This window comes from Salmo salar, chromosome ssa09 (assembly GCF_905237065.1).
Source record: "Salmo salar chromosome ssa09, Ssal_v3.1, whole genome shotgun sequence".
In the NCBI taxonomy this organism is placed as follows: Eukaryota; Metazoa; Chordata; class Actinopteri; order Salmoniformes; family Salmonidae; genus Salmo; species Salmo salar.
Window position 1 is genome coordinate 64,749,351 of NC_059450.1, and position 20,025 is coordinate 64,769,375.

General features: G+C 39.5%; 1 protein-coding gene across 3 annotated transcripts; it reads right to left on the reverse strand.

Moving 5' to 3' along the window:
• Window positions 1-1,989: 1,989 nt before the first annotated feature.
• Window positions 1,990-18,282, reverse strand: LOC106611621 (T-cell leukemia homeobox protein 1). Of its 3 annotated transcripts, none has more exons than XM_014212018.2 (5): window positions 17,152-18,275; window positions 10,882-11,100; window positions 10,174-10,411; window positions 2,908-3,088; window positions 1,990-2,549 (listed from the first exon to the last, which is right to left on the reverse strand). In XM_014212018.2, the coding sequence occupies exons 1-5, from the start codon at window positions 17,642-17,644 to the stop codon at window positions 2,481-2,483; spliced, it is 1,200 nt and encodes a 399-aa protein (XP_014067493.1). In that variant the 5' UTR covers window positions 17,645-18,275; the 3' UTR covers window positions 1,990-2,480. The 3 variants fall into 3 exon arrangements, with proteins under 3 accessions (XP_014067493.1, XP_014067494.1, XP_014067495.1); XM_014212019.2 differs by having other exon boundaries at window positions 1,990-2,404; window positions 17,152-18,273; XM_014212020.2 differs by lacking the exon at window positions 10,882-11,100 and having other exon boundaries at window positions 17,152-18,282.
• Window positions 18,283-20,025: the final 1,743 nt, after the last annotated feature.

A 20,025-nucleotide genomic window follows, 5' to 3' on the forward strand; every position in this document is an offset into this window, starting at 1 on the left:
CGTAAAATATCATATGATGCAGTAGGCTAGCTTGTCTTTGTGTGTTAAAAAAAACACTGAAAACTAATGCTACTTATTTCTCTGGGTTGGTGACAACATGCTCACTGTACATATTCCCTTGGTAAATAGCTACATAAACCTTCAGGAGAGCCCAAACTTGTAATACTACAATAAATCCATTTTGTTTGATAAACATAAATACATTTGGATTTAGTATTATTGTGATCCTATTCTTAATCATTTAGATCAGGACAAGATAAAAGCCTAAAACATTTTTTCACAGATTATATCTGTTGAAAAGAAAACAATAAAGATCCCAATCTCCTGTGAGACCTATGGATTGGTTTGTCGTTGATGTGTGTTGACTTCTTCCCACCGAAGCAAATCTTCAGTGCAAAACATTTGTGAGTCATTCATAAGTATTTTGAATTCATACATGCTACTAAAGACGCCGGATCCCGTTGAGGGTTGAGGCAGAGGACAAAGGAACTCAACCGTAACATAAGGTTTTGGGTTTCCTCACACGCTCAACAGATTGAGTGTTGGAACAAATTCGACAATTAAACGAGGTCTTCGATACTTCTCTCAGTGTGAACCACTTGTTTATGTGTTTATCTATTAACAGGTTTCATTTACACAAAGGCAGCTAAAGAGGTTGGGTGAATGCTGGTATAGTATCCAAAACGTGTATTTTATATAGGCCTTTTATTCTGTAAATGGATCCAAAATCACAACTGACCATGTTGTTTTTTGCTTTTCAATACACTTTACGAAACTGGAAAATGAATGAATAGAAAATGGTAGAGTGAAACTTATAACATGTGACATATTGCAGAGTAATATTTTGGTGCCCTGTTCCAAAACTTGTTTTTGTGTGAAGACATTTTATTGGAAATGGATGAGGCTATTTTTGGCGGAGAGGTATAAAAAAAAAACACACTCAGCCTCTTTAAGCACCTGTAGCAAAACACAGTGCATGGTTCTGAAAACAGTAAGGATGAGGAATTTTTGTAAAATGGGCCAAGTCACGTCTTCATGGCATTGGAGACAGCAGGATGAAAGAGGCCCAAGGTCTGGGCAGAGGAAATGGGGGTTGAGTAGGCGTCACCTGGACAACTGCCTGCTGTTGACAGGATCTCAACCAGGTGAGACGCTCTCGAAACTGAAAAAACATGCCATCTCTGCGCAGAAAGGATGGCTGACAGTTGTTTTGAACTAGGAAGGTTCTCCAGATTCTCTTGATATCAATGACTGATGCGTTGTATGGACTTTTTGTAAACAGTACAACATGGGAACACTGAACAGTGGAAAAGTACTACTTCCTGGGTGTGGAAAACCATCTGTGATCTATGTGAAGTAGAGAGAGTGAAGCTCCTTTACATACAAGAGAAATGCAGTTATATATGCCCCACCCAAGAGATCTATCTAGATTAGCAGTGTTTTGTGCCTTCAGATAGGACCTTTTTGTTTTGACTTGACATGGACGTTATTGGATGTTGACGACTGTCCAGTTTATGGGTGGACATGGTTCACAGACATCACCGACACTTCTACCGACAAGGTCTAGCGTTTTAGAACAAACTGTTCAGAAAACCTCCCACCTAGGCCTCGTTTCACAGAAAATGTGTTGAGTTAGGCTAATCATTACATCAATAGCATCCAAGCAGTCTCACAAAAACCATTGTTGCACTAAATTGTATATGCGGTAGTAACTCTCACTTTACTGATAAAAGCAGGCTGTGTAAAACTTTATACAGCCTTTCTGGTGTTATATGAAACATGCCCTGCTGGTTTGGCTATGGAGAGGAAGTTGTCATAAAGGATGGAATATTGAAATGAAAGAATAACACTGAAAGATGCAAATAAGTGTGTAATAATCAACAACATTAGGTTGTTAGAGTAAAGGACACTTAGTTTGGGAGGTGTGATTTTGTGAAATGATGCAGTTGTCCTCTCTGGTGAAAGAAACCACAAGACACAACAACAAAAGAGGCTTTCAATTTTGATCATCTTTTCAAAAAGTCACAATATCATTTAATATAAAACACCTTTAAATGTAGTAAGTTATGAGGAATCCTCGAAGAGATATTCCACAATACCACTTGCAAACTGCAGTCAGGGAAGGGATCCACCTGGAAAGCTGGTGACTTCAACGGCAATTCCAAGTGCACACAGAAATATCGGAAACATGCATTACTACATTGTACAAAGCCAAACGCAAAGGAATTAGATCCAGTTAGAGGAATCCGATCCAGTTAAAGGAATCAGATCCAGGTTTGTTGCCATATGGCTGAGAGTCAGTGCTTCCCTGTTGGCAACAGGACAGTCTTGATGGTAGGCATCTACTGATGTGTCCGTTAGATTTCTGGTAGGATTTAGCTCCGTCCTCTGTTTAGACCGACAGCTGAAGGGAGAGTGAAAATCTAGTGTAAGGTAGGAAAATTACTTGACAGAATCAGGTCTGAAAAAACTTAGAAGACTCATTGATCATTGTCCATTTCAGTGGAACTAAATGTATGTCTGTCCACGCCAAGAAGTCCACATATGATCTATAAAAGAGAATACGTGGTTTATAAAGAAATACATAGAGAAAACGTCATATACTATAGGTTTCCTCCTTGTCCTTATTGTCGGTTGTTATGCACGTTAAATAACAAAACATATTACTGTACAATTCCACAATGCAACAGTGCATAAAATGCATTTTAATGTGTATCCGTCTACTGTAGATATGTGGTCCCTCCCCAACAAATGGCCCACCCACATTTAGAAAAATCCTCAACATTACTATTATATTCTTATTATGAATTACACAGATGCACACACACCATTCCCCCCGACACACACACATGCACGCACACACACGGTCAGTCAGACCACAGATGCCAGGGAGGTGACGGAGGTCACCTTGTTGTCCTCCGCCCAGGGCTGTAGGTTCTGTAGGGCGTACAAGGAGGAGTTGTGCAGGCACAAGGGGTCCTGCTGCAGGGGCTGGCTCAGGGTCTTCTGAAAGGCCTCCTGTTGGAGCTGCAGCATCAGACGGTTGGCCTGCTGTCTCTCTGCCTCGCGCTCCTCGGCTGTCTGTCTCCTGGTTCCACAGTGGGAAGAAGATATTTTTGTTGTTGTTGTCAAAACAGTGCCTAAATATTCATATTGTAAATTCATTAAAGATGAAATATGAAATGTTTTGAGTCAATAAGTATTCAACCCCTTTGTTATGGCAAGCCTACATAAGTTCAGGTGTAAACATTGGCTTTACAAGTCACATAATGAGTTGCATGGACTACATGATTTTTGAATGACTATCTCATCTCTGTACCCTACTCATACAATTATCTGTAAGGTCCCTCAGTCGAGCAATGAATTTCAAACACAGATTCAACCACAAAGACCAGGGAGGTGTTCCAATGCCACACAAAGAAGGGCACCTCTAGGCCTGGTCTCATAGACTAGACGTAACATAGTAAAAGTAAACCTGGGACACTCAAATTAGTATGATATGTTACGTTTGGTATGGCTACATAATACAGATAACGTGAACGTCTAGCAACCTAAAGGTTGCGAGTTCGCATCTCATCACGGACAACTTTAGCATTTTAATTAATTAGCAACTTTTTAACTACTTTTTAGCTACTTTGCAACTACTTACGTTGTGAGTTTGAATCTCATCACTGACAACTTTAGCATTTTAACTAATTAGCAACTATACAACTACTTACTAATTTTTAACTACTTTGCAACTACTTAACCCTTCCCCTAATCCTAAACCTAACCTTAACCCTTTCAGGTAATCCTTCCCCAAGCCCTAACCTTAATGTGTCTAGCTAACTCTTCCCCTAACCCTAACCTTAACCCTTTAACATAACTCCTAAACTTAACCCTAACCCCTAACACCTAGCCTAGCTAACGTTAGCCACCTAGCTATAATTTGTAACATACATTGCATTCGGAAAGTAATCAGTACTCTTGACTTTTTCCACATTTTGTTACATTACAGCCTTATTCTAAAATGTATTAAATTCAAAAAAAAATCCCCATCAATTTACACACAATACGCTATGATGACAAAAATGAAAACAATTTTGATTTTTGATTTTTGCAAATGTATTTAACATAAAATACATAAATACCTTATTTACATAACTATTCAGACCTTTTGCTATGAGACTCAAAATTGAGCTCATGTGCATCCTCTTTCCATTGATCATCCTTGACATGTTTCTACAACTTGATTGGAGTCCACCTGTGGTAAATTCAATTGATTGGATATGATTTGCAAAGGCACACACCTGTCTATCTAAGGTCCCACAGTTGACAGTACATGTCAGAGCAAAAACCAAGCCATGAGGTTTAAGGAATTGTCCGTAGAGCTCCGAGACAGGAATGTATTGAGGCAACAGATCTGTGGAAGATAGCAAAAATGTCTGCAGCATTGAAGGTCCCCAAAAATACAGTTGTCTCCATTATTGTTAAATTGAAGAAGTTTGGAACAACCAAAATTCTTCCTAGAGCTGGCTGCCCGGCCAAACTGAGCAAAATCGGGGGAGAAGGGCCTTAGTCAGGGAGGTGACCAAGAACCCAATGGTCACTCTGACAGAGTTCCTCTGTGGAGATGGGAGAACCTTCCAGAAAGACAACCATCTCTGCCGCATTCCACCAATCAGGCCTTGATGGTGAAGTGGCCAGATGGAAGCCACTCCTCAGTTAAAGGCACATGACAGCCCACTTGGAGTTGGCCAAAAGGCACCTAAAAACTTTCAGACCATGAGAAACAAGATTCTTGAGTCTGATGAAACCAAGATTGAACTTTTTGGTCTGAATGCCAATCGTCATATCTGGAGGCAACCTGGCACCATCCCTACAGTGAAGGGAGGTGGCAGCATTATGCTGTGGGGATGTTTTTCAGCGGCAGGGACTGGGAGACTAGTTAGAATCGAGGGAAAGATGAACGGAGCAAATTACAGAGAGGTCCTTGATGAAAATCTGCTCCAGAGTGTTCAGGACCTCAGACTGGGGAAAAGGTTCACCTTCCAACAGGACAACAACCCTAAGCACACAACCAAGACACCGCAGGAGTGGCTTCGGGACAAGTCTCTCAATGTCCTGGAGTGGCTTAGCCAGAGCCTGGATTTGAACCCTATTGAACATCTTTGGAGAGACCTGAAAATAGCTGTGCAGCAACGCTCCCCATCCAACCTGAGAGAATTTGAGAGGATGTGCAGAGAAGAATGGAATAAACTCCCCAAATACAGATGTACTCAATTCTGTAATCACTGCTAAATGTGGTTCAACAAGGTACTGAGAAAAGGCTCTGAATACTTATGTAAATGTGATCATTTGAAAAAATCTTTAAAACCTGTTTTTGCTTTGTCATTATGGGGTAAATTAATACATTCCATACGAAACGTTACATATAATACTAAAGGAGTTTCTCGGATTTACATACAGAATAATACGAAATGCACTGAGACCAGGTTGCACCTATTGGTAAAAAAAATAACAGACATTGAATATCCCTTTGAGCATGGTGAAGCTATTAATTACACTTTCGATGGTGTATCAATACACCCAGTCACTACAAAGATACAGGCATCCTTCCTAACTCAGTTGTCGGAGAGGAAGGAAACCGCTCAGGGATTTCACCATGAGGCCAATGGTGACTTTCAAACCGTTACAGATATTAATAGCTGTAATAGGAGAAAACTGAGGATGGATCAACAACATTGTGGTTACCCCACAATACTAACATAATTGATAGAGTGAAAAGAAGGAAGCCTGTACAGAATTTAAAAAAAATCTAAAACATGCATTCTATTTGCAACAAGGCACTAAAATAGTAAATGTGTCAAAGCAGGTTTGTCCTGAATATAAAGTGTTACGTTTGGGGCAAATCCAATACAACACATTACTGAGTACCACTCTCCATATTTTCAAGCATATAGATGGCTGCATCATGTTATGGATATATTTGTAATCGTTAAGGACTGGGAAGTTTTTCAGGATAAAAAATCAATGGAATGGAGCTAAGCAAAGGAAAAATCTTAGAGGAAAACCTTGTTCAGTCTGCTTCCCACCAAACACTGGAAGATTAATTCACCTTTCAGCAGGACAATAACATAAAACACAAGGCCAAATCTGCATTGGAGTTGCCTACCAAGAAGACAGTGAATGTTCCTGAGTAGCTGAGTTACAGTTTTGACTTAAATTTACTTGGAAATCTATGGCAAGACCTGAAAATGGTTGTCTATCAACGATCAACAACCAATTTGACAGAGCTTGAAGAATTTTGAAAATAATAATGGACAAATGTTGGAAACGTACCCAGAAAGACTCACAGCTGTAATTGCTGCCAAAGGTGCTTCTAGTAAATACTTATGTAAATGACATTTCTCAAAACATGTTTTCACTTTGTCATTATGGGGTATTGTGTGTAGATAAGTGGAATTATCTTTTTTTTAATCCATTTTGAATTCAGGCTGTAACAGAACAAAATTTGGAACAAGTCAAGGGGTATGAATACTTTCCGAAGGAATGGCAAAATGTACAGAATTGCAGGAAAATAGCTTTAAAATTGCAACAACAACAAAAATCTGTAAAGCAAACTCATTTGTTTACTTTTTGTTAAGAAAATACTTTTTCTGTTAACAGATCCCTCTGTACATATTAAATTATACTTTTAATCCCGGTGCTGAATTTATGTTAGTTAATATGTAGTGGCTAATTGTATAGCTAATAGGCTATAGCTGTGTTCGAATACCCATACAAACCTACTGTATACTACATACTTAATGAGTATATACTACATACTATATACTATTAGTTAATTCTAGTATACTGTAAATGAACGGTATCCTTTCAATTGTGCATACTAGCGCTACGCCTGGAAGTTGATGCTGTTGCTATGCCCCCTCTTGCTAGCTGGTTACTGACACCGGCCATATTCAACAGGCATTTGTAAATTCATCAGTTATTCTGCACTCTGGGAGAGTGCTCTGAAATCGGAGTAAATAGCCAGAGTGAACTCATGTCCATTGAGAACACACAACGACTCTACCACTTAGCTAAGAATGACGCGAATTATCAAGTCAATAAACTTTGGGTAGTTAGTTAGATAGCATATAGTGAATATATTGGCAAGTTCAATGTATTAGTAGCCAACTAACGTTAGGTAGCTAGCTAACATACCGGTACCTACTGCTGTAATGATATGCCCTGCAGTTCATAAGGACAGCGTAGCCAACAAATTGTCAGCCAACATAACGTGTAGCGTAATTTATTTGAAAAGTCATTACTTTATTACATTGCTCAACATTTTCTTTAGATTTGTCATAATTAGTTAAAGCAATGAATTTGTATCCGCTCTCGTCGGACTTCGGCTGCATATTTTCCGCCATTTTCTTCAAATCTGAAAACAATGTGATGCCAAGCCCATTTTCTGAAAAATTGCATTACGGGCCCTAAAATCACGGAAATAGTGTCCACTGCTTGTGTACTTCGTATTTTGGCGAATGTAGTACGACATCCGGGAACTTATGGCATACTAACTCTATCCATGCTATGACCAATAAGCATACTACATACTCAATTTACATCACAAATAGTATGGTTAGTGTGGTTAGTATGAGTATTCGAACACAGCTTATGTGTTTGTAGATCGACTGAGGTGGATAAAGCTACAGAAACCAATGTGATAATGGATGGGGTACTTTTTGCTTGTTCTCTAAATATAATTTTAGGACCTCACTAAAACTCAGACACTGGTTACGGCCCTGGATGTATGTCAATCTTAAATGGATATTATGCTGTATGTACACTACATGACCAAAAGTATGTGGATGGACACCTGCTCATCGAACATCTCATTCCAAAATCATGGGCATTAATATGGAGTTGGTCTCCCCTTTGCTGCTATAACAGCCTCCACTCTTCTGGGAAGGCTTTCCACTAGATGTTGGAACATTGCTGCGGAGACTTGCTACAAGAGCATTAGTGAGGTCAGGCACTGATGTTGGGCGATTAGGCCTGGCTCGCAGTCGGTGTTCCAATTCATCCCAAAGGTGTTCGATGGGGTTGAGGTCCAGGCTCTGTGCAGGCCAGTCAAGTTCTTCCACACCAATCTCAACAAACCATTTCTGTATGGACCTCGCTTTGAGGGCATTGTCATGCTGAAACAGGAAAGGCCCTTCCCCAAACTGTTGCCACAAAGTTGGAAGCACAGAATCATCTAGAATGTTATTGTATGCTGTAGTGTTAAGATTTCACTTCACTGGAATTAAGGGGCCTAGCCCGAACCATGAAAAACAGCCCCAGACCATTATTCCTCCTCCACCATACTTTACAGTTGCTCCAGAGTCCAATGACGGCAAGCTTTACACCACTCCAGCCAAAGCTTGGCATTGCACATGGTGATCTTAGGCTGCTCGGTCATGGAAACCCATTTAATAAAGCTCCCGACGAACAGTTCTTGTGCTGACATTGCTTCCAGAGGCAGTTTGGAACTCGGTAGTGAGTGTTGCAACCGAGGACAGACGATTTTTATACACCTCGGTCATGTTCTTTGAGCTTGTGTGGCCTACCACTTCGCTGACGTTTCCTCTTCATGATAACAGCACTTACAATTGACCGGGACAGCACTAGCAGAGCAGAAATTTGACGAACTGACTTGTTGGAAAGGTGGAATCCTATGACGGTGCCACATTGAAAGTCATTGAGCTCTTCAGTAAGGCCATTCAACTGCCAATGTTTGTCTATAGAGATTGCATGGCTGTGTGCTAGATTTTATACACCTGTCAGCAACGGGTGTGGCTGAAATATATGATTCCACTCATTTGAAGGAGTGTCCACATACTTTTGTATATATAGTGTATTTCCATGTGATGGTTAGGCCTGCATGTGCAGCACAGTCAGAAAAACACCTCTAAAATATTGTTTTATACACATCATCCTCCTTCCATTAGCCACACATTATTGTTAACTACATTATCGTAATCCGATTTCGCTGCTGTTCATTTGATCATTTGCTTGTTACTAGCGTAGCTGTGACACAAATACATCTTTCATGCACATCCTATCAACACACTATGGGGAAATATAAAAAAATCACACCAAAACTAGCTTGGAAATTAGGAAAGTGAGTTAGCCAATTCCCTGGTTATTCATGATGTGTCATTTAGACATTCTTTTTTTCATGTTTCTGTAGAAAACATGGCCCTGTGTTGACACCTGGCACATGAATACCTATTGAAATAGGATCCCAGGCTTTACTTTTCCACCTGGTATTGAAATGCATAATTTGCCAGCTTTTCAAAGGTGAGTCACATCACGAATCCAATTATTGCTATTGGATTTCGTACGGCATTTAATGACCTACAACCCCATGCGCTGTACACAATATGGACAACAACAAGACATCCTTGTCCACATCAGGTGAAGGTCAGCCAGATCAGTTGGATCTCAGTGAATGACCACTATCTGATCACAGAGTCTATGATTCAAGATGACTCAGATGTACAGGAATGACTACTACAGTACATGCATTCCCTTTAGTTCCTTGTTTACGTCAAAGGTTCAATAAAGGTAAGGCATATAATTTCAATGTCCACTCATTCATTTCAAACGACCATAAACAACCGTTTGAGTGAATTAGGGGGAAGAGTTTCGGCCATGGACAATGCAATCAATTATTCAGACTAGTGTTTCAATATTGCTTTGGACAGCAACTTTCCAGAGAGCCTTTTAAGAACAGGGCTAATTTCGCTTGGTCAAGGGAATTGGCCTCCAAAAACAAGTAGGAGCTCAGCTAAGCAAAAAAGGTGTTTCCCTGTGACAACAAAATGCCTTGGGTGCATAGAATATTCCTTTAAAACATCACAAAAGCTTGCTCACCTCAAGCAAAGCAATTCACATACTATACCATACTCTAATTTAAACAGCTGCCTAGTTGTTACTTTGTGACACTTCCTGCATTAATCTGATGTATCAAAATGCATAAAACATAAGGCAGCACGAACAATGGAAAGCAGATTTGGGGGAAAAAACATCTCCTCCCTTGAAATAAAAAATGTCCAAAAGCGACAATTAAAAAAACGTTAACACTGAGAGTGTTGATACAGACAGTGTTTAAGAATGTCTAGAAGTGTGTTGCTGTAATGCATTGCTGTAATGGGCCCCTACCGCCATTTTGTCCTCCTGTTCTGGAACCAGGTTTTGACCTGTGCGTCCGTCATCTTCAGGGCCTTGGCCAGGGTGGCGCGCTCCGCCGATGCCAGGTACTTCTGTCGGTGAAAGCGTTTCTCAAGTTCGCAGATCTGCACACGGCTGAATGAGGTGCGGGGCTTTTTTCTTTTGGGTGGCGTCCGGTTCTGATAGGGGTGGCCGATGCGCCGGGTCACCGAGAAGGGAGAAAGGGCCGCTGAGAGAGAGCGAGAGAGAGAGAGAGAGAGAGAGAGAGAGAGAGAGAGAGAGAGAGAGACTAAGTTTGTTTTTCCAGAGATGAACCTTGGTCAAGTGAGAACCTTCTCTGACATATACCATTCTTTGCCATATATTTAGCTTGCATGATTACTCATCTTATAATTGTGATTATGTTGTCCATCCCTAACTCAATTAAATATTTCATCATCTATGTTTTTATTTATTTTTTACCATGAATTAGCCAACATTTAATGATTCATCACTGGCTATTGACCCTTGTAATATGATTACAAGTTGAAAACAGTCCTTTCTCATAACAAATGCATACAGTTTTTCAGTACATACAGTGTTGTCCTATGGACCTAGCTATGCATTTTGGTATTTTAACACCCCTGATGGAAACCAGGAGAAGACAAACCAGGGCAAGATAAAGGACACATGTAAAAGAAGACCAGAGAAGTGACTCACCTGGACAAGTACCCTTTCGAAAGGGATAGTCTGCAAATGGGCCAGTGTCTCGCAGGTGAGCGAGTTCGGGGTAATAGTGTTTGGCTAATGTCTCCATAGAGCTCCAGGTAGGGACCCTGCCGATGTCCCCCTTGGGGAGAGGGCAGAGGCCTGGCAGGGCCGGGGGGGCTCCTGGCCTCCCACTGGGGTCTCCTGCTTGTCTGTCCTCTGCCTGCTCCGCTAAAGAAAGGGAGACACAGTCAGGGACCCACATGGAGCTGTGGGGGTCGGGTGGGGGGACTCTGGAAGTACCTCTCATTGCTATTTTGTCAAGATGGGGATTTGTTACGTTTGTCTTTTTTGTCATTTAGTATTGAACCCACAACGCTGGCATTGCTAATTACATGCTTTACTAACTGAACCATACAGGACCATTGAACTGATTGGTTAGGCCAAAAGTATCACATTTTGTTTGATGCCGAATCATTACAGTTAGCTTTTTAACCTATCCAGCCAAACATAGTAATTTAGGCGATATGTACACGCTACATTTGTTAACTTTTTTACCAATTAAAACATGACACAAAGGAAAAGTACCAATCTCAAGCACTTTGCCAAGGTAAATTATTTGTGCATGTTGTCTATTCGTCAGGCAGCAGCGTAACTTTGGTTTTAGAAGTGGAGTTTTGTATCACATTTCAATGATATAACTGGCATTGGGACAAAAATGCAATTTCAGAATGTGTGTGTGTGTGGGGGGGGGGGGGGCATGAGTAAACATTCATAAACGCAATATAATATGTTTGGATATAAATCCCTTCTAAAGCCTTATTGTCATACATACATAACCTGTAAAACAGATGTTTCTGTCGAAGGGATCGGAAGCAGGCTTCCCTGTTCCTCACAAGCTGTTGTCTTACAGTATGTTTATGTGTCTAGTTCTGTCAGAGAGCTCACCAGGAGCCAAAATGCATATGAAAACATCTCCATATGTGTCCTGGGGGACCAATGTTACTGTGTTGAGAATTTAGTAACCGGAATTCAGTGTGAGCAATCAAAATGTATTTTCCACAGAGGCACTCTGGAGATGAGATAAAACACAAATGATAATGCACTCAACACATAATGCACTCAACAATAATTTTGAATCACTCCCAACCTCTCTGATTGGTTATAAACCTTAATGGCATAATAAATAAATAAATACACAATATATATATTTTTTTTAAATACTTACAAAATGTAAATTGGGTACATTTGCAATACAATTGCAGTGACTCAAAGTGTTGAGTGTTGAAAAAGTGTTTTAAAAAGTATTTTTAATCTAGAGAGAGTCCAACCCTTTATTGGCTGAGGATAGAAATGAATAGGTCACACATTTGGAGCAAGCATGTCTGCTCCAGGCTCAACATGCAGGTCTGGGTACAGATAATACCACATTAGACTTCTATTTCAGGCCATCTGTGGACCAGCTAATGGACCAGGCACATACAGTACAAGCACGTTCATATGCAACCCAAGAGTAACAAGCTTACAGACTGCCATCCAGTTGAACATGCTAAAGGTTCCCTTCAACCTAACTTTAATTCTGACATAAGGTATTCCAAATAAACAGTTGAAACGTAACAATATTCATATTGATGATGATTGACTAATTCATGTGGAAATAGAACAAAAGACAAAAGGTCTAGACGTTGTGAAATAGGTTTTAATTTGACTTTGTCTGTGATGTTGCTAGTTTTGACCAGCTTCCAAAATAAAGAGCCAAGTGTGTCGTAGTATTCCACTAAATGCAGCAGTGTGCCAAGAGCCCAGAACACACCTGTCTGTCATCAAAACCTGCAGACATTTATGGAACGAGACAGTTAGTTAAATTTAGCCCTCAGCCTCTTTACAGTGACAGGCTTTATAATTTGATGTGATTGCTTTTAATTACAGCCCATATTGCAAGAAGTTGTCAGAGTGTTTACCACAATAATTGTATTCATTGAAGAAAATACTGTTTCCCATAACTAAGAAAGACCAAATATGGCCACAGAGGCTATAGGACATTTCACTTGACTACCACATCACCATTAAATTCCCAAGATCAATGTATTTCATAAAGGAGAGAAAATTGAATGTGGTCAAAAGTGTTAAGTGTTATACATTTGATTTCATTCAATGATCTTATTTAGTTTTTAGTTGAAAGGTGGGTATCTTGTTTTGAAGAAAACATTGCAAGAATTGTTCTGTGAGAACTTATTTTTTTCCAACGGACGACAAAGGAAATGGTGGAGAATACTAAATCTGATGCCTGGGTAATATGATTTAGCATAAGGATATCAAAAAATTAAATGCTACCGTGGAGATATAATAAAGCCAAATATACTTAATAACACCTTTCTGTGACAGCGCCTCTCTTCCCCACTGCGGATATTACATACGTAGCAATCTAATAAATATGTCCGTAAAGGATTCTAACCGGGGTATTGAAATATAACAGGAACATATATTGCTATTTATTTCACTGTGAGGCAAAACAGAGCCACTTGCCCCTGTCACACTAGTCGAGAATCGAAGCAACTTCCAGAAAAAACAGTACGGCTTTCCCCATTAATATCCAATTACTGCAGCCATCATTAAATTGATATATTTGTGAGGAAGGTCGGTCTTTTTTTAACTAAGATAGAACACTACTACAGGAATACAATTGGATTTACTCTATGCATTAACATAAGGCATGCTCTAATTTCACTGGCCATTATGGGACATTGCACAGGTACAACAAGCAGGTGCAATGTAATCGCAGTACACATTACATAGTATTTACAACTGTTATAGCTGTTCGCGGTTTGTGTAACTATATGTCATCAAGTTATTTTAAGGTATTTATAGTTCTCTAAAGAGTGATAACCACTTACCTCTCCTAATGCTGAAATCTCATCAAAAGACATTGATTATAGGGGTATAGATTGGTATTCTTTGTTACCTCACTTCAAGACTATAGTGTATTACAGTATGGATATATATTTTTTTGTGGTAATATATGCAGATATTGTAAAAGTTTAAATGGCTTTGGTGGTAAGCCTGTGTTGCTATGAAACTAACAACAGACCAAGGGCCTACATTTTTATCTGAAGTAGTACATTTCCACAGAACCTATAGAGCCATAAGAACAACTATGTTTGTTGACTTGAGGGGGACACGTCTGTTTATGCACTTCTCTGCTTTTTCAAACTTGCAAACTGCCAAGAAGTCAATTAACATAAAAGCATGTGTTATTCCCTTTCAGCGCCTCCCAATCTGTCCGGTCTGTTGCAAATCTCGCATCTCCAATTCTAGGCCTGTTCGCTGTTTCACTTGCTTTGACGCTTGCGGTGAAATGCAGCGCTGCAATTCAATTTGAAAGGGAATAATTTATTTTTAAAAGGAGAGGTCTATTTCAAGTATCCAGAGAAACGCTTTACGATTTGAGATATTAATTTAAGTTGGGTCAACCAAAAAGACTGGTGCTGAATGCTGAACTAAGTCCATCCAGCAACTAAAACTAATGTCCTATCTTTTGTAGCCTAGTAGGCCTATCAGGGTTCCCGAAAGGAATTTATTTGTGATTATTTTTAAAGGTGGAAATACAATTTGGCCCCTATAATATTAAACTCAAATGAAATCGATGGCAAAAATATTAGCCTACGATGTGTGATTTAAAAAAGAAATGTCTCAAACAATGTTGACAAATGGCTATACCGTAAATACTTCAAGCACATTCAAGATAGGCCTTTTTCTCAAATGTTGATCACAAATATTAACAAAAAGTGCTCACTTAAAATAAAGTTTTGTTGGTGGGTAATAATGAGGCTACATAACCAACACCAAAGATAAACCAAATTAAACGAGAGGCCCTTTGTGACTATGAATCCAATAGGTACGCATATTTACACAATATATTTTATAGTTCACATATCTGTTCTGGTTTAAATAATTAATGAGGAAAGCACTGTGCTATAGCATTGTTAATATTTAATGAGGGCTAATACATGATGATCCTAATTTTCGTCTTCAATGTGGTGACGTCATGCCAGAAAAACTAATATCTCGGCCGAGTGGTAGCTGAGGTTATGGTCATTGTAAAATGTACAGGCCAAAAGCTGGCCATCGAATTATGATTTAATTTACCACGTTCTTCTCTTCCCTTAATCGTTCAAATAAATGTTCCTCGAATTAGAAAATGTTAAACATTAGGCCTATATAGGTCTATCATGGCCCATGCAACCCTTAGTGTTGTGCCTTTTTCTATGCTAATCGAAAACACCAGACACCTAGAGCCTACGTGAAAAATGATTTTGAACCAAATGCCACTTTCCAATTTCCCAAAATGCGAGAAAAACGTTGGTCAAATGATTCAGGACCTGCAGGCATTGATACACAGTACGGCCTAAGTCCTATTCACAATTACAGACACAATACTTTCATTTATTCATTCTTCTTCTACAGATTAAACGCCTGAATTGTACAGGCCTATTATACGCAATAATAGGGTCTTATGATAGCTTAAACTAAAAGCGCGTGAAGATAAGAGAAATCTGAACTTGAGTGAGATAAATGAGGCCATTACATTTGTGCTTAGGCCTACAGCAAAAATAATTTGTTTATGTGAATGATAGTAGATAAATAATGCATTACACCTGCCAATGTCACATATATAGGCCAACACATTTGGCGAAACCTGAAGCGTTCGCAATGTCATCTCATTTACCTTGACACCCCAATGGTGAAGATAAACGTAAATTCAAAGGTTTATGGATGAAATAAACAATTCGGGCCGTACGCTACATGTTTAAATGCCATGCTTCAAAGTTTGTATAGAATTTGTCACAATTATGTTCCCTTTTTATTTTATTTCAATGGTTCAATTAGGCTGGACGTAACTGGATAGTTGTTCAACAGTGTGTTGAAGACGGTTATATTCAAATAAGACAGCATTTATTCAAGACCTACACGAATAGATTATTTGTATTTACTGTCGTGACGTTCAACGTGGAAAGGGAAATGTCAAAAACGCCTAACAAGTGTGTCCTTTGATAGTGACAGTGTTGCTATCTTCTCTCATAGTCGTTTGTATACACAACTATAGGCCTAAATGGGCCAGTAGAGCCCAGACGCAATTATTTACGTACCTGCATCATCAATGCCTACCTTGCCGTAAACTGACTCGCTAGTTTTGGGCCCATTTTGTATTGGAAGGAGCTATAGAAGTAGGCCTAATTGCCACAACTGCAAAGCTTAGCTACTATATGCCTCTAAAAGTAAATGTATCATAGGCCTGATAATGATAATAATAAGCTAGAAAACGGTTGTTTTTTTATTGTTGTTATTATAGCAAATTGTCATATTGTTATTAGGCTGCTACAATAAGCAATACTACTACTACTACTACTAATAATAATAATAGCCTAATAACAGCAATACTCTATTCTATTATTATTATGATATTATTATTATGATTGTTAGAATTATTGGCGTCAACCTATTAATTGTATTATAGGTATATTGATATTGATGTTGTTATTATTAAAATTCTTCGGACGGTGTTGGACGGTGTTATTTTATGTTCAGAAATATATCTGTTCTATTGCATTTTGAAAGGGAGAAATCTCTTCAAATCATGTCGTACATTTTGTAGGCTATGGAGAGCTATCATTTTGTAGGCTATGGAGAGCTATCATTTTGTAGGCTATGGAGAGCTATCATTTTGATTAGGGTGCCAGTGATTTATCACATGTATTCCCTCCTATTAAACGGAAAGCCAATCTTAACGGTTGACATTATACCATATAATTATACAAATGTACACAACATCTATTCTTAACAATACCTGCAAGTATTTATTTGCCTTTTAAATGAACTAATATGATACATATAGTAGACAGGCCTTGATGTAAAATCGAATTCCTCATGCCATATGCCCAGTCGCACATCATGCCATATGCCCAGTCGCCCATATGATTTGATAAATGAGTCTGTCACAGAATTGCCTACCCTGCCTTCTTAATTGACAGCGTCAAGATGCTAAAATGTTTTGCTTAGGCATACGCCCTCCTTGCAAGGATGTGGCTTAAACTGAAAAACAACAAATAAATGTGAACTTTTAAACGAATTATATTGAAGTTTGAACCTCTTTTCAACTGGAAATGATATATCAGATATGATAGGCCTATGGGGAAATCCACGAAGCAATGTTCCCATTTTGTGCCATGTTTTTTGTTGTTGTCTACAGAAACATACATTTTCAGAAGTTTAGATGAATCTTACCAGTGAGTCTGTCCTTTGCGAACCTTCGACTGCTCTCCATCCACGGGAAGGTAAAGTTTGCCGCATTTCCCATACTTGGCATTGAAGTCACTGAGGTGATGCCGCCCGCGAGGCCAGGTGGATGGGTAGGCGGGGGCTGATGTGGATTCGGTGGCATGGGTCTGTGAGCTGGCACCCTGATAACACCACCGGCGTTCCCACCGTTAACGTTAACGTTCATGTTCATGCTGACATTCATGTTCATATTCACGTTATAGGAACCTGCGAGTCCAGCCGCCATAGAGCAGGCCGGGTTATAGACGCTGTTATAGCCATTGGTGTAAACGTTTGGGGCAAGCGTGTAATCCGTGTCGCTGGTTCGGTTGGGCAGCATACAGCTGCTAGACTGGTCCGTGCTGTTCAGAATCTGGTCTATTCCAAAGCTGATGGGCTCGTGCTGCTGGTGCGTCTGGTTTACCTCTTCAATTCCAGTGTGCTCCATTGTTGTATTCATATTAGCGTCTCAAAACGTCTCATGTGTTGATGAAAAGTATGCTATTTGTTTTCCTTATCGTCGCAGTATCGGATGCAGAAATGATGCCCCCGTCTGTGTTCAGATTTTTTAGCTTAAATATACTTCCTTGAGCAGTGCGCGAGCAACACCGTCCGAAGCGTTTCCATTATCTGTCCAGAAGATATAGAACTGGAGTAGTCTAAAATGCACTGTTAATAATCCATCGGGATAGATTCTGGGGGAGTCTTAAAATGCATATCCATCACCTTGTAGCATGATCTTTAACATATTTACTTGCACATTAATCGATAGAGATGAGTAGGCTATTGGTCATGTAAAAAATAGTTAGCCAGACTACTTACAGCCAAGTCTTCAATTTGAGGAGTTCCCAAGTTCCCGTGAAGCGGATACCGGCTCTCTTCTCTGGCATTGTTATTGCAACATCTACAAAGGCAGAGGCCATTGCCGACTCAACATCATCGTATCAAAATATGTAACAAAATGAAGTGTTGACTGTGCTAAACATGAATATTAATTGGGAAAGATAGCTCCGTTGCAGTGAGTCTGGAGTGATTTTAGCAGCTGTCGAGACACCCCTTCTGCCTAACTCTTGCCATTCGGTCATCCATTGGCCCACGCATTTCAATCTATCGCAGCCTGCTCCCTTCTCTTAAAGAACCCGCAGCCCCAGTTTTATTGTGCTGTATAATATGACATGCGGTGTATATCAGAATAGAACTGAGTTTAAGCACATAGGCTATCACCAACCTTAAACCCACTATAAAACGATATGACATGAACAACTAGCTAATAGATATGGACTATCATGCCTGAAACTATGTTTAATTGCTATGTAACTATGGGTTTTATTTGATATTATTCATCCCTTTTTATTGCCCTTTCATTGTAAGGCCTGGTAGCAGCCAACTAGTCTAACTAGACAATCGAGCCACGAGAATTTAAACTAATTTACAATTAAGCCTATGTGGTCCTTTTTACGCACCATTAACATTATACATGCAAGAAGACAACCGTTAGCGAGGAGTAGGCATATAGGGCAGGCTATATAGCCTAATCATGATTATGACAAGATGGTCTTCAATTAGTAACATCGCGGAAGAAGACAACAACTATGTTGCAAAGCAAACTGTGAATGTTGCACTTGTCCAACAACACTTGTGCATTAACAACTCAGAAAGACATCAACACACTCTCCGATAGGCCTACACAAAATAAGGTTTCATAAAATAAATTAAAGCTGCAATCTGCAGTTGCTACATCCATTTTTTTTTATCATTCATGCCTTATAAATGAATGATATGTACCCATTGATTCGTCAAAAATAGAACTTAAATTGCCTCATGAGCTTAGTTCAACTGTCGAGGGGTGCTACCCCATCAGAACCCAAAATATAAGCTTGTTTTGTAAACAAAGCAAACGTAAACAAACACTATATAGCCTCAGCATATGTTTAAAACTATTATTTTGGGATTAGTACAGATTATTAGACCAGCCTATGACTATGCCAATAAGGTCCATAAGAGAATCCTGGCTTGCCCTTGACAATGCAAAACACAGTGTTGATTGGCACAAATTATTTAACCTTTCTCTGCCTGAAGCAAGAGTGCGGATTTCCCAGGTCTAAATTTAATAAAAATGAAAAATGACTCATAATAAAACTGCAACACGGGGAAAACGAATTTAATATATCTTCGTTTTATTACGCACTTATTCAGGCCAGGCTTATTTCAGCTTCCGTGTGAATAAAGATATCGCTCAACTGCTCAAACCGGCTATAGGGAAGCATAAAAATCAATTGTATGAATTTAAAGCTATATCAATAATGGACGTTGATACGTGAGGCGACGAGAATGGGGGTACTGTAAACCTAAGATGTGTTTGTTTTTAAACATGATCGAATAAAATAAAAGAGGGAACGAATATGTTGGAGAGCCATCCTGGGAAGCGCGTAAAATGTAACTCAATTGCTGTTAAACTGCCTAGCCTACCTATTGATGTCACGTTGGGGATGACAGGCTATGCCACTGGACATTTGGACGATGAATGCGTCATTATGGCAAAATGAATGTATAAACGACCATGATGTATCACACATCATCTCCAATTGGTGACATAATGGTTATCGGAGAGGCTATCTCTTTGGTTCTTCACAATGAAGCCTTGAGAGCAAAAGGAAGATGTCACACTGTTATCTGCGCGCGCCCTAAGGTCATACGCAAGGTGTGGGCGCAGTTGAGAGTTATTTAAGATACTCATGTGGCACATTGAGAATTAGCCGAATGAGAGTAATGTATAGGCCTATACCATATAGGACTATCGCTTGGCAGCGAGTTTAATTGACCAAAACACAGGCATATTTT